Source organism: Oncorhynchus tshawytscha, linkage group LG15 (genome assembly GCF_018296145.1).
Source record: "Oncorhynchus tshawytscha isolate Ot180627B linkage group LG15, Otsh_v2.0, whole genome shotgun sequence".
In the NCBI taxonomy this organism is placed as follows: Eukaryota; Metazoa; Chordata; class Actinopteri; order Salmoniformes; family Salmonidae; genus Oncorhynchus; species Oncorhynchus tshawytscha.
In genome coordinates, this window is record NC_056443.1 from 15056553 (window position 1) to 15071575 (window position 15023).

Genomic DNA, 15023 nt, shown 5'->3' on the forward strand with positions numbered 1-15023 from the left:
GCCCCACCAAGTTTTCTGAGCAAAAAAAACTATATTTTTTTATATACAGAACCAGTCCAAAATTTGGACACACCTACTCACTAAAGGGGTTCTTTATTTAGACTATGTTCTATATTGTAAAATAATAGTGAAGACATCAAAACTAATGAAATAACACATATAGAATCATGTAGTACCCAAAAAGTGTTAAACAAATCTTCGAAGTATCCACCCTTTGCCTCGAGGACAGCTTTGCACACTCTTGGCATTCTCTCAACCAGCTTCACCTGAAATGCTTCCAAAAGTCTTGAAGGAGTTCCCACATATGCTGAGTACTTGTTGGCTACTTTTCCTTTACACTGCGGTCCAACTCATCCCAAACCATCCCAATTGGGTTGAGGTCGGGTGATTGTGGAGGCCAGGTCATCTGATGTAGTACTCCATCACTCTCCTTCTTGGTCAAATAGCCCTTACAAGGCCTGGAGGTGTGTTGGGTCATTGTCCTGTTGAAAAACAAATGATACTCCCACTAAACGCAAACCAGATGGGATGGTGTATTACTGCCAAATGCCGTGGTAGACATGCTGGTTAAGTGTACCTTGAATTCCAAATAAATCACCAACAGTCTCACCAGCAAAGGACTCCCACACGATCACACTTTCTCCTCTATGCTTCACAGTAGGAACCACACATGTGGAGACCATCCGTTCACCTACTCTGCATGTCACAAAGACACGGCAGTTGAAACCAAAAATCTCAAATTTGGACTCATTAGACCAAAGGACAGATGTTCACCGGTTTAATGTCCATTGCTCGTGTTTCTTGGCCCGATTCACGATTCAAGGCCTGATTCACGCAGTCTCCTCTGAAAAGTTGATATTGAGATGTGTCTGTTACTTGAACTCTGTGAAGGATTTACAATGGCGTGCGAAAGTATTCACCCGCCTTGGCATTTTTCCTATTTTGTTGCCTTACAACTTGGAATTAAAATAGATTTTTGTATCATTTGATTTACACAACATGCCTACCACTTTGAAGATGCAAAATATTTATTATTGTGAAAAATAAAGACATAAGACAAAAAAACTAAACTTGAGCGTGCATAACTATTCCAAAGTCAATACATTGAAGAGCCACCTTTTGCAGAAATTACAGCTGCAAGTCTTTTGGGGGTATGTCTCTATAAGCTTCAAACATCTAGCCACTGGGATTTTTGCCCATTCTTCAAGGCAAAACTGCTCCAGCTCCTTCAAGTTGGATGGGTTCCGCTGGAGTACAGCAATCCTTAAGTCATACCACAGATTCTCAATTCGATTGAGGTCTGGGCTTTGACTAGGCCATTCCAAGACATTTAAATGTTTCCCCTTAAACCACTCAAGTGTTGCTTTAGCAGTATGCTTAGGGTCGTTGTCCTGCTGGAAGGTGAACCTCCGTCCCAGTCTCAAATCTCTTGAATACAGAAACCGGTTTCCATCAAGAATTTCCCTGTTTTTAGTGCCATTCCATCATTCCTTCAATTCTGACCAGTTTCTCAGTCCCTGCCGATGAAAATCATTCCCGCAGCATGATGCTGCCACCACCATGCTTCACTGTGGGGATGTTGTTCTCGGGGTGTTGGGTTTGCACCAGAGATAGCATTATCCTTGAAGGCCAAAAAGCTCAATTTTAGTCTCATCTGAGCAGAGTACCTTCTTCCATATGTGTGGGGAGTCACCCACATGCCTTTTATTTTTTAAACCTTTATTTATACAGGTTTGAGGCTGGTAACTCTAATGAAATGATCCTCTGCAGGTAACTCTGGGTCTACCTTTCCTGTGGTGGTCATCATGAGAGACAGTTTCATCATAGCGCTTGATGGTTTTTGCGACTGCACTTGAAGAAACTTTCAAGTTCTTGAAATTTTACTGATTGACTGACCTTGATGTCTTAAAGTAATGATGGATTGTTGTTTCTCTTTGCTTATTTGAGCAGTTCTTCACATAATATGGACTTGGTCTTGTACCAAATAGGGCTTCATCTGTATACCACCCCTACCTTGTCACAACAAAACTTATTGGCTCAAACGCATTAAGGAAAGAAATTCCTCAAATTAACTTTTAACAGGGCACACCTGTTAATTGAAATGCATTCCAGGTGACTAATTCATGAAGCTGGTTGAGAGAGTGTAAAGCTGTCATCAAGGCAAAGGGTGGCTACTTTGAAGAATGTCAAATATATAAAAAATATTTAGATTTGTTTTACACTTTTTGGTTTACTACATGATTCCATAGCTGTTATTTCATAGTTTTGATGCCTTCAATATTATTCTACAATGTAGAAAATATATATTTAAAAAAAAAACAAATTAAAACAGTAATGAGCAGGTGTGTAACTTTTGACTGGTACTTTTAAACATGTTCATTGTTGGACATAATCATCTGTAAAAACACCAGGAAATCAGCTCCAAGTTATTTTACTTCAGAAAATCTGTTCCAAAGTATTCCCACACATAATCGAGTGACACATAATTAGGTTTTTGTCAAATATATCTGTTTGGGCTTTTTGCGGTTCAATTTGCGGTCTACAAATGATTTGTAATTATGCTCCGGCCTACGGCTGAATCTAGTTGATGGACCCTGGTTTACAGTGTGGGGCTGAAAAGTGTGTGTGTGTGTGTATATATGTGTGGAGATAGAGTTGAAACTAGACCACAAGGCTAAACTGAATTAATCCCCAGGCTGAGTCTCTAGGGTAGGAAACTGGCTAACCACAATAGTGAACGGAGCACAATCTTCTGGCTCTTTCTGTTTCATCTAGATCTTATTTGATACCCGCATGCACACATGCACGCATTACACACACCTTCAATGGAACTCTCTTCAGCATGTGAATGTGAAGGCCTATGAAGAGCCTCTAACTTTGTAACATAGAACCACTGCATTCTAGAACTTAGTGTTCTGCAGTAAAATTATCTGGCCATATTCTAGAACATAGAAGACTATACTATCTAGAGCCATTTAGAGAGATAAGACATTGAGTTTTCTGCATTATGATGCAATTACATGACACAGACAATCAAATAATTCCATATGGTAGCCATGTGCAATATTGAGAAATAGCAGTTTATAGAATTTTCTTAATTTAAACATGCTAAGTAACTGAACATCTTGAATTTATTTAAAATCCAAATACTTGTCATGAATGGATAAATGGTATGCTCAATGGCAGCAACATGATGTCCATTCTAAAAATTGGCCGAACTCTCTCTATATACAGTTGGAAGTCAGAAGTTTACATACACTTAGGTTGGAGTCATTAAAACTCGTTTTTCAACCACTCCACAAATTTGTTAACAAATTATAGTTTTGGCAATCTACTTTGTGCATGACACAAGTCATTTTCAAACAATTGTTTACAGATTATTTCACTTATGATTTACTGTATCACAATTCCAGTGGGTCAAAAGTTTACATACACTAAGTTGACTGTGCCTTTAAACAGCTTGGAAAATTCCAGAAAATTATGTCATGCCTTTAGAAGCTTCTGATAGGTGAATTGACATCATTTGAGTCAATTGGAGGTGTACCTATGGATGTATTTCAAGGCCTACCTTCAAACTCAGTGCATCTTTGCTTGACATCATCCAAAGAAATCAGCCAAGACCTCAGAAAATAAATTGTAGACCTCCACAAGTCTGGTTCATCCTTGGGAGCAATTTACCAACACTTGAAGATACCACGTTCATCTGTACAAACAATAGTACGCAAGTATAAACACAATGGCACCAAGCAGCCGTCATACCGCTGAGGAAGGCGACACGTTCTGTCTCCTAGAGATTAACGTACTTTGGTGCGACAAGTGAAAATCAAATCCAGAACAACAGCAAAGGACCTTGTGAAGATGCTGGAGGAAACAGGTACAGAAGTATCTGTCAATAGTAAAACGAGTCATATATCGACATAACCTGATAGGCCGCTCAGCAAGGAGAAGCAACTGCTCCAAAACCGCCATAAAAAAAGGGGGACAAAGATTGTACTTTTTGGAGAAATGTCCTCTGGTCTGATGAAACAAAAATAGAACTGTTTGGCCATAATGACCATCGTTGTGTTTGGAAGAAAAAGGGGGAGGCTTGCAAGCCAAAGGACATCATCCCAACCGTGAAGCACGGGGGTGGCAGCATCATGATGTGAGGGTGCTTTGCTGCAGGAGGGACTGGTGCACTTCACAAAATAGATGGCATCATGAGGAGGAAAATTAGGTGGATATATTGAAGCAACATCTCAAGACATCAGTCAGGAAGTTAAAGCTTGGTCACAAATGGGTCTTCCAAATGGACAATGACCCAAAGCATTCTTTCAAAGTTGTGGCAAAATGACAAAGCCCTTTTCAATCCTATAGAAAATTTGTGGGCAGAACTGAAAAAGCATGTGCGAGCAAGGAGGCGAAAAAACCTGACTCAGTTACCCCAACTCTGTTAGGGGGAATGGGCCAAAATTCACCCAACTTATTGTGGGAAGCTTGTGGAAGGCTACCTGAAATGTTTAACCCAAGTTAAACAATTTAAAGGCAATGCTACCAAATATGAATTGAGTGTATGTAAACTTCTAACCCACTGGGAATGTGATGTAAGAAATAAAAGCTGAAATAAATCATTCTCTCTACTATTATTCTGACATTTCACATTCTTAAAACAAAGTGATGATTATCACTGACCTAAAACTGGGAATGTTTACTTGGATTAAATGTTAGGAATTGTGAAAAACTGAGTTTAAATGTATTTGGCTAAGGTGTATGTAAACTTCCGACTTCAACTGTATATGGCTCTGCCTCTGGCTACCAAATAGCTAAGGTGACACTATAAACTATTTAAGAAATGGTTGTCATGACTTCTTTGAATAAAAGGTTTTAAAACAAATAAAACCTTGTGATAAAAGAGCAATAACAAAAAAATGTTTCAAAACTTTAAATTCAGCTTTTAAAAACATATTCTCGTAAGGGAAAGCGAGACACAGAGACACTGGTTAAAGCTGTTGTTCTGTGTGTTAAACACATACTAGGGTGGGTTTCCTAAAATCATAAAGACCATCTTTAGCACTACATGTGCTGATCAAAAAAATAAATTAATGTAAGCCCAAACTAATGCTCCGATGTACATAAATACATATAAATTGGGATTTTGTCAAATCATGTTCCCTGATCCGAAACCACATCAGTGTAAAAATAAAACAACATTTGGGGTCCTAAATGTACATATACATTTTAGTAATTTATCAGACGCTCTTATCCAGAGCAACTTACTGGAGCAATTAGGGTTAAGTGCCTTGCTCAAGGGTACATCAACACATTTTTCACCTAATTAGCTCAGGGATTCTAACCAGTTACCTTTCAGTTACTGGCCCAATGGTCTTAACCACTAGAGGTACCCTGACACCACGGTACTTGGAACTTACATTTTTTTTTATGTGTGTGAGGTCTTCTCCCTGCTAGCAATGGTGTGAACCATTCAATCAACAATGTGTATGAAAATGTTCAAACATTTAAATAGACCCTCACAACCAAAAGGGAGGGGGAAGGGGTACGATGATTGCTAAAATAACACAGCAAAGTCATCTCCCCTGGTTACCATAGCAACCCGACCATTACCCCCCCCACCCAAAAAATAAATCTCTGCATTTGCTCAGCTGACTAAATTAAATAGATCATCCATCACAAAAAAATATAAAAACAAATTAAAGATGAAAAAAGTGGTAAAATAATGTTTATGAATATACACAGAGGCATATTATAATATTATATACCAAGACAGACAGGCAGCAAGTACCAGTGGGGGAGGATTGGTGAGGAGAGGAAGGTTTTTCTATTCCAGAGGAGAGAAAGGTCTTTCTATTCCAGAGCAAATCAGCATCGCTCCCCCAAAAATCTAAATAGTTCGCTACCACGATCACTTCTCCTCCTCTTCTCCATTCATCCCTCCTTTCTCCCCAAAGACACCTTTAGTCAGTAGTACAGGTCATGTAAAACAACAATATTACATTACACAGAATGATTATAATAATATATCCACAGAATATTCTTGTCCACTGTCCACATACAGAATATGTCTGCGTCCCAATGTACCCTATTCTCAATAGGGCTCTGGTCAAAACTAATGTACTAAATAGGGGAAAGGGTGCCATTTGGGACGCAGGCCAACATGTGAAAACACGCATAGGGCATTTTCCTGGGAAGGTCAAAATCAACCAAAAACTTTTGGTAACCTCATCTATCTCTCATCTAACCCTGGTGAGAAAAAAATTAAGAAAAAAATATATATATATTTTTAATGAAAACATTAACAAAAAAACGAACTGAAGCTCAGGGCCATTAGGTTGACATAAATGTACATATGGCTTACATATCTGCTTCTGATAGGACAGGGGTAGAGGAAGAGGATGAGTCCACCAATGAGGCAATGCTATTGTCCAGACTCCTGTTCCAGGTGCTCCTATTGGGTGTTAAGGGAAAAGTGGGTGTGGAGCAGTTGGAGGGCGGACCCGAGCTGGAGCTAGGGCTGTGATTGGATAAGGAGAAGAGAGCGTCGCTACGGAGACCTTTGGACTCGAGTTCCGCCTGCAGGTATTGGCAGATCTCCTCTGGTAGACGTTGTAACTCTGCCTCCAAGTCTCGCTCCAATCGGGCCTGTAGCTGGAAATCACAAAATGGAACATACACCAAATTGAGACTGCATTCAGAATACTACAAAAATATCCCCCGTGTATAACGTAAAATACCAAATAATGCATGTAGAGCAGAATTAGGCCGATTCCTACTAATGATCAAAATCCAGAAAAAAAACTGTAAATTCTACAACCACCTAAAAGGAAGTGATTCCCAAATCTTCCATAACAAAGCCATCACCTACAGAGACATTAACCTGGTGAAGAGCCCCCTAAGCAAGCTGGTCCTGGGGCGCTGTTCACAAACACAAACAGACCCCACAGTGCCCTAGGACAGCAACACAAGTAGAACCAACCAAATCATGAAAAAACAAAAAGAGAATTACTTGTAAAATAATTTACAGTGCTATTTGGCCCTAAACAGAGAGTACACAGTGGCAGAATACCTGACCACTGTGACTGACCCAAAACTAAATAAATATTTGACTATGTACAGGCTCAGTGAGCACAGCCTTGCTATTGAGAAAGGCCGCCGAAGGAAGATCTGGCTCTCAAGAGAAGACAGGCTATGTGCACACTGGCCACAAAATGAGGTGGAAACTGAGCTGCACTTCCTAAACTCCTGCCAAATGTATGACCATATTAGAGACACATATTTCCCTCAGATTACACAGACCCACAAAGAATTTGAAAACAAATCCAACTTTGATAAACCACCACATCTATTCAAATCAAATCAAATTTATTGGTCACATACACATGGTTAGCAGATGTTAATGCGAGTGTAGCAAAATGCTTGTGCTTCTAGTTCCGACAGTGCAGTAATATCTAACAAGTAATCTAACAATTTCACAACAACTACATTATACAGACAAGTGTAAAGGGATGAATAAGAATATGTACATATAAATATATGGATGAGCGATGGCCGTGCAGCATAGGCAAGATGCAATAGATGGTATAGAGTACAGTATATACATATGAGATTAGTAATGTAGGGTATGTAAACACTATATAAAGTGGCATTGTTTAAAGTGACTAGTGATACATTTATTACATCTAATTATTACTTATTAAAGTGGCTAGAGATTAGAGTCTATATGTTAGCAGCAGACACTCTAAAGTTAATAATGGCTGTTTAACAGTCTGATGGCCTTGAGATAGAAGCTGTTTTTCAGCCTCTCGGTCCCAGCTTTGATGCATCTGTACTGACCTTGCCTTCTGGATGATAGTGGGGTGAACAGGCAGTGGCTCGGGTGGTTGTTGTCCTTGATGATCTTTTTGGCCTTCCTGTGACATCGGGTGATGTAGATGTCCTGGAGGGCAGGTAGTTTTCCCCCGGTGATATGTTGTGCAGACAGCACTACCCTCTGGAGAGCCTTACGGTTGTGGGCGGAGCAGTTGCCGTACCAGGCAGTGATACTGCCTGACAGGATGCTCTCGATTGTGCACCTGTAAAAGTTTGTGAGTGTTTTCGGTGACAAGCTACATTTCTTCAGGTTCTTCACCATGCCGTCTGTGTGGGTGGACCATTTCAGTTTGTCCGTGATGTGTACGCCGAGAAACTTAAAACTTTCCACCTTCTCCACTACTGTCCCGTCGATGTGGATAGGGGGGTGCTCCCTCTGCTGTTTCCTGAAGTACACGATCAACTCCTTTGTTTTGTTGATGTTGAGTGTGAGGTTATTTTCCTGACACCACACTGCGAGGGCCCTCACCTCCTCCCTGTAGGCCGTCTCGTCGTTGTTGGTAATCAAGCTTACCACTCTAGTGTCGTCTGCAAACTTGATGATTGAGTTGGAGGCGTGCATGACCACGCAGCCATGGGTGAACAGGAAGTAAGGAGAGAGCGGAGAATGCACCCTTGTGGGGCCCCCGTGTTGAGGATCAGCGGGGTGGAGATGTTTCTAACCCTCACCACCTAAGGGTGGCCGTCAGAAAGTCCAGGACCCAGTTGCAGAGGGCGGGGTCGAGACCCAGGGTCACAAGCTTAATGACGAGTTTGGAGGGTACTATGGGGTTAAATGCTGAGCTGTAGTCGATGAACAGCATTCTTACATACAGTGGGGAGAACAAGTATTTGATAACCTGCAAAATCGACAGTGTTTCCTACTTACAAAGCATGTAGAGGTTTGTCAATTTTATCATTAGGTACACTTCAACTGTGAGAGACGGAATCTAAAACAAAAATCCAGAAAATCACATTGTAGGATTTTCAAGTAATTAATTTGCATTTCATTGCATGACATAAGTATTTGATCACCTACCAACCAGTAAGAATTCCAGCTCTCACAGACCTGTTAGTTTTTCTTGAAGAAGCCCTCCTGTTCTCCACTCATTACCCGTATTAACTGCCCCTGTTTGAACTCATTAACAGTATAAAAGACACCTGTCCACACACTCAATCAAACAGACTCCAACCTCTCCACAATGGCCAAGACCAGACAGCTGTGGAAGGACATCAGGGTTAAATTGTAGACCTGCACAAGGCTGGGATGGGCTACAGGACATTAGGCAAGCAGCTTGGTGAGAAGGCAACAACTGTTGGCGCAATTATTAGAAAATGGAAGAAGTTCAAGATGACGGTCAATCACCCTCGGTCTGGGGCTCCATGCAAGATCTCACCTTGTGGGGCCTCAATGATCATGAGGAAGATGAGGGATCAGCCCAGAACTACACGGCAGGACCTGGTCAATGACCTGAAGAGTGCTGGGACCACAGTCTCAAAGAAAACCATTAGTAACATCCTACGCCGTCATGAATTAAAATCCTGCAGCGCACGCAAGGTCCCCCTGCTCAAGCCAGCGCATGTCCAGGCCCTTCTGAAGTTTGCCAATGACCATCTGGATGATCCAGAGGAGGAATGGGAGAAGGTCATTGTAAGCAATTCTAGGTCAGGTGAACAAAAGGATTTAATCTCATGTATGATGTTATGATTACACCACAAGTCGTTGGTCATAAGGCATACACCCCAGCCCTTCTTACCAGACAGAAGTTGGTTTCTGTCGGCGCGATGCGTGAAGAAACCGGGTGGCTATGCCGACTCTGATAACATATCCTGAGTGAGCCATGTTTCCGTGAAACAAAGAATGTTACAATCTCTAATGTCTCTCTGGAAGGCAACCCTTGCTCGAATTTCATCTACCTTGTTGTCAAGAGACTGGACATTGGCGAGTAGTATACTCGGGAGTGGTGAGCAATGTTCCCGTTTACGGAGCCTGACCAGAAGACCGCTCCGTCTGCGGCGCCGTTGTTTTCGGTCGCCTACTGGGATCAGACCCATTGTCCTGGTTGGTGGTCCGAACAGAGGATCCGCTTCGGGAAAGCAGTATTCCTTGGCTGTATGTAATAAGACTTATGATTTCCTGGGGTAACAACGTAAGAAATAATACATAAAAAAAGAAAAATACTGCATAGTTTCCTAAGAACACGAAGCGAGGCGACCATCTCTGTCGGCGCCAATCTTACTGGGTGAAATACCACTGTGTTCACTCACAGCAACAAGATTTGTGACCTGCTGCCACAAGAAAAGGCCAACCAGTGTCGAACAAACACCATTGTAAAAACAACATACAGTTGAAGTCGGAGCTTTACACACACCTTTGCCAAATACATTTAAACTAACGTTTTCACATTTCCTGACATTTAATCCTAGTAAAAATCCCCTGTCTTAGGTCAGTTAGGATCACCACTTTATTTGAAGAATGTCAAATGTCAGAATAATAGTGTGATTTATTTCAGCTTTTATTTCTTACATCACATTCCCAGTGGGTCAGAAGTTTACATACACTCAATTAGTATTTCGTAGCATTGTCTTTAAATTGTTTAACTTGGGTCAAACGTTTCAGGAAGCCTTCCACAAGCTTCCCACAATAAGTTGCATGAATTTTGGCCCATTCCCCCTGACAGAGCTGGTGTAACTGAGTCAGGTTTCTAGGTCTCCTTGCTCGCACACGCTTTTTCAGTTCTGCCCACACATTTTCTATGGGATTGAGGTCAGGGCTTTGTGATGGCCACTCCAATACCTTGACTTTGTTGTCCTTAAGCCATTTTGCCACAAATTTGGAAGTATGCTTGGGGTCATTGTCCATTTGGAAGATCCATTTGGGACCAAGCTTCAACTTCCTAACTGGTGTCTTGAGATGTTGCGTCAATATATCCACCTAATTTTCATGATGCCATCCATTTGTGAAGTGCACCAGTCCCTCCTGCAGCAAAGCACCCCCATAACATGATGCTGCCACCCCCGTGCTTCACAATTGGGATGGTGTTCTTCGGCTTGTAAGCCTCCCTCTTTTTTATCCAAACATAACGATGGTCATTATGGTCAAACAGTTCTATTTCTGTTTCATCAGACCAGAGGACATTTCTCCAAAAAGTACGATCTTTGTCCCCATGTGCAGTTGCAAACCGTAGTCTGACTTCTTTTATGGCGGTTTTGGAGAAGTGGCATCTTCCTTGCTGAGTGGCCATTTAGGTTATGTGGATATAGGACTCATTTTACAGTGGATATAGATACTTTTGTACCCGTTTCCTCCAGCATCTTCACAAGGTCCTTTGCCGTTGTTCTGGGATTGATTTGCTCTTTTCGCACCAAAGAATGTTCATCTCTAGGAGACAGAACGCGTCTCCTTCCTGAGTGGTATGACGGCTGCGTGGTCCCATGGTGTTTATACTTGCGTACTAGTGTTTGTATAGATGAACGTGGTACCTTCAGGCATTTGGAAATAGCTCCCAAGGATGAACCAGACTTTTGGAGGTCTACAAATTTTGGCTGATTTCTTTGGATGATGTCAAGCAAAGAGGCACTGAGTTTGAAGGTAAGCCTTGAAATACATACACAGGTACACCTCCAATTGACTCAAATGATGTCAATTCGCCAATCAGAAGCTTCTAAAGCCATGACATCGTTTTCTGGAATTTTCCAAGCTGTTTAAAGGCACAGTCAACTTAGTGTATGTAAACTTTTGACCCACTGGAATTGTGACACAGTGAAATATAAGTGAAATAATGTCTAAACAATTGTTGGAAAAATTACTTGTGTCATGCACAACGTAGATGTCCTAACCGACTTGGTCAAAACTATAGTTTGTCAACAAGAAATTTGTGGAGTGGTTGAAAAACGAGTTTTAATGACTCCAACCTAAGTGTATGTAAACTTCCAACTTCAACTGTATATTTATTTATTTGACCTTTTGTACTTTATTTGCACATAATTACAACACATCCATAATATGACTTTTGAAATGTCCTTATTATTTTGGAATTTTTGTGAGTGTAATGTTTAATGTTCATTTTAAATGGTTTATTTAACTTTTGTTTATTATCTATTTCACTTGATTTGACAATGTAAACATATGTTTCCCATGCCAATAAAGCTCCTTAAATTGAAGTTGAATTGCGAGAGAGAGAGGGATAAGGAGCGATAGAGACAGAGGAAGAGAGAGTGAAAAAAAATACTTTAATTGATTAGATGAAGGATTAATTCAACTTTAACAGCCATGCCAATAAAGCATATTTGAAGGTACAGTATGTGTGTCTGTCTCACCAGTGTCTGTGTGTGTGCGTCTCACCAATGGTTGCTCCTCCTCTATGTGTCGTTGGGCTTCTCTCTGACCAATTACCAACTTCTCCTGACGCCTTGACTGGGCCTCATCCAACTAGGCAAGGTGAGGAGACAGAGATAATGGAAAGAAAGCAGGAGGAAGGGGGAGGGTGAGAGAGAGAGAGAGGGAGAGAAAGAAAGAAAAGAGAGAAGAGGGAAAGAGAGGAGGGAGAAAACAAAGAGCAAAAGGGAGTTATTGACATCACAATGGCTGACAGAGATGTATTCCGCCATAAGCATGAAAGAGATGTACTCAAGAGTGAGGCGATAAGTATGTGTGTGTGAGGCCTGCACACACTTACCCGGCGGATTAACGTGACAGAGTCTGAGATATGCTTCCTGTTGATCTCATTCAGTTCCCTACAGAGAGAGGTAGAAAGAGAGAGAGGTGAAGAGAGACCATGAGAAACAGACACACACACACAGACTAGTGTTGTCCTGATACCAGAATTTTGAATTTGATACCAATACCAGGTTTAGTATCACGGTATTCGATACCACTGCAAATAAGATAAAGCGTATTAGTAAAGTCAAAGAATAAAAGCTGGGCTGAATTCACACTATTCAGTGCATTCGGAAAGTATTCAGAACCCTTGACTTTTTCCACATTTTGTTACGTTACAGCCTTATTCTATAATTGATTAAATATTTTTTTCCCCTCATCAATCTACACACATAACCCCATAATGCGAAAACAGACAAACAAATTGTTGCAAATGTACTACAAATAAAAACAGAAATACCTTATTTACATTCAGTACCAGTCAAAAGTTTGGATACACCTACTCATTTCAGGGTTTTTCTTTGTAGAATAATAGTGACAACATCGAAACTATAAAATAACACATATGGAATCATGTAGTAATCATGTTAAACAAATCAAAATATATTTTACATTTGAGATTCTTCAAAGTAGCAACTCGTTTCCTTGACAACAGCTTTGCACACTCTTGGCATTTTCTCAACATGAGGTAGTCACCTGGAATTCATTTCAATTAACAGGTGTGCCTTGTTAAAAGTTAATTTGTGGAATTTCTTTCCTTCTTAATTCATTTGAGACAATCAGTTGTGTTGTGAGGGGTGGTATACAGAAGATAGGCCTATTTGGTAAAAGACCTTGTCCATATTATGGCAAGAACAGCTCAAATAAGCCATGAGAAACGACATTCCATCATTAATAAGACATGAAGGTCAGTCAATATCGAAAATGTCAAGAACTTCGAAAGTTTCTTCAAGTGCAGTCGCAAAAAAAAAAACATCAAGCGCTATAATGAAACTGGCTCTCATGAGGACCGCCACAGGAAAGGAATATCCAGAGTTAAAGCTGGTGCAGAGGATAAGTTCATTAGAGTTACCAGCCTCAGAAATTGCAGCCCAAATACATGCTTCACAGAGTACAAGTAACAGACACATCTCAACATCAACTGTTCAGAGGAGACCATGTGAATCAGGTCTTCATGGTCAAAATAAAATGCTACTAAAGGACACCAATAAGAAGAAGAGACATGCTTGGGCCAAGAAACACGAGCAATGGACATTAGACCACTGTCCTTTGGTCTGATGACTCCAAATATGAGATTTTTGGTTCCAACCGCCGTGACTCTGTGAGATGCTGAGTAGGTGGACGGATGATCTCTGCATGTGTGGTTCCCACCGTGAAGCAAAGAGGTGGTGGTGTGATGATGATTTGATGATGACACTGTCAGTGATTTATATAGAATTCAAGGCACACTTAACCAGTATGGCTACCATAGCATTCTGCAGCGATAGGCCATCCCATCTGGTTTGCGCTTAGTGGGACTCTCTTTTTTTTTTTACAAACAGAACAATGACCCAACACAACTCCAGGCTGTGTAAGGGCTTTTTGACCAAGAAGGAGAGTGATGGAGTGCTGCATCAGATGACCCGATCTCAATCCTCCTTCAAGACTGCCTGAAAAGCATTGTAGGTGAAGCTGGTTGAGAGAATGCCAAGAGTGTGCAAAGACGTCATCACTTTGAAGAATCTAAAATCTATTTTGATTTGTTTAACACTTTTTTTTGGTTCCTGCATGATTCCATATGTGTTATTTCATAGTTTTGATGTCTTCATTGTCTTGATTGAAGTCCAACTGTGGTATAATTCAATTGATTGGACATGATTTGGAAAGGCACACTTGTCTTTATAAGGTCATTGTCAGTGCATGTCAGAGAAAAACCAAGCCATGAGGCCGAAGGAATTGTCCGTAGAGCTCTGTGGCACAGATCTGGGGAAGGGTACTAAAAAATGTCTGTAGCATTGAAGGTCCCCAAGACCACAGTGGCCTCCATCATTCCTAAATGGAAGAAGAGAAGGGGCTTGGTCAGGGATTCAACCAAGAATCCGATGGTCACTCTGACAGAGATACAGAGTTCCTCTGTGGAGTTGGGAAACCTTCCAGAAAGACAACCATCTCTGTAAAACTCTACCAATCAGACCTTTATGGACCTCCTCAGTAAACGGCACATGACAGCCCGCTTGGAGTTTGCCAAAAGGCACCTAAAGACTTTGGTCTGATGAATGACAAGCGTCACATCTGGAGGAAACCTAGCACCATCCATATTGTGTTAAACAGTGTATTGTTTGTAACAGTGATAACATCAAGTAAAACGGAAATGATAAAAAAGAAATCCTAAGTATAGATATCCATCAACAAACTTCTTATAGCTTAGCATGCTGTCAGGATGTTATTCAGCGGCAGGGACTGGGAGACTAGTCAGGATCAAGGGAAAGATGAACGGGACAGAGTACAGTGAGATCCTTAATAAAAACCTGCTCCAGAGCGC

General features: G+C 41.0%; 1 protein-coding gene across 2 annotated transcripts in view; it reads right to left on the reverse strand.

Moving 5' to 3' along the window:
- Positions 1-4906: 4906 nt before the first annotated feature.
- The window catches only part of LOC112214487 (phospholipase C, beta 3 (phosphatidylinositol-specific)), a 101747-nt gene continuing 91630 nt past the window's right edge, over positions 4907-15023 (reverse strand). Inside the window, exons 31-33 of one of the 2 annotated variants that reach the window (XM_024373263.2) lie at positions 12522-12579; positions 12188-12274; positions 4907-6642 (exon numbers count right to left, since the gene is read on the reverse strand). In XM_024373263.2, the coding sequence (XP_024229031.1) occupies positions 6349-6642; positions 12188-12274; positions 12522-12579 (439 nt within the window). In that variant the 3' untranslated portion in view covers positions 4907-6348. Of the gene's footprint in view, positions 6643-12162; positions 12275-12521; positions 12580-15023 lie in introns of both variants that reach the window. The other variant, XM_024373264.2, reaches the window with a different exon arrangement.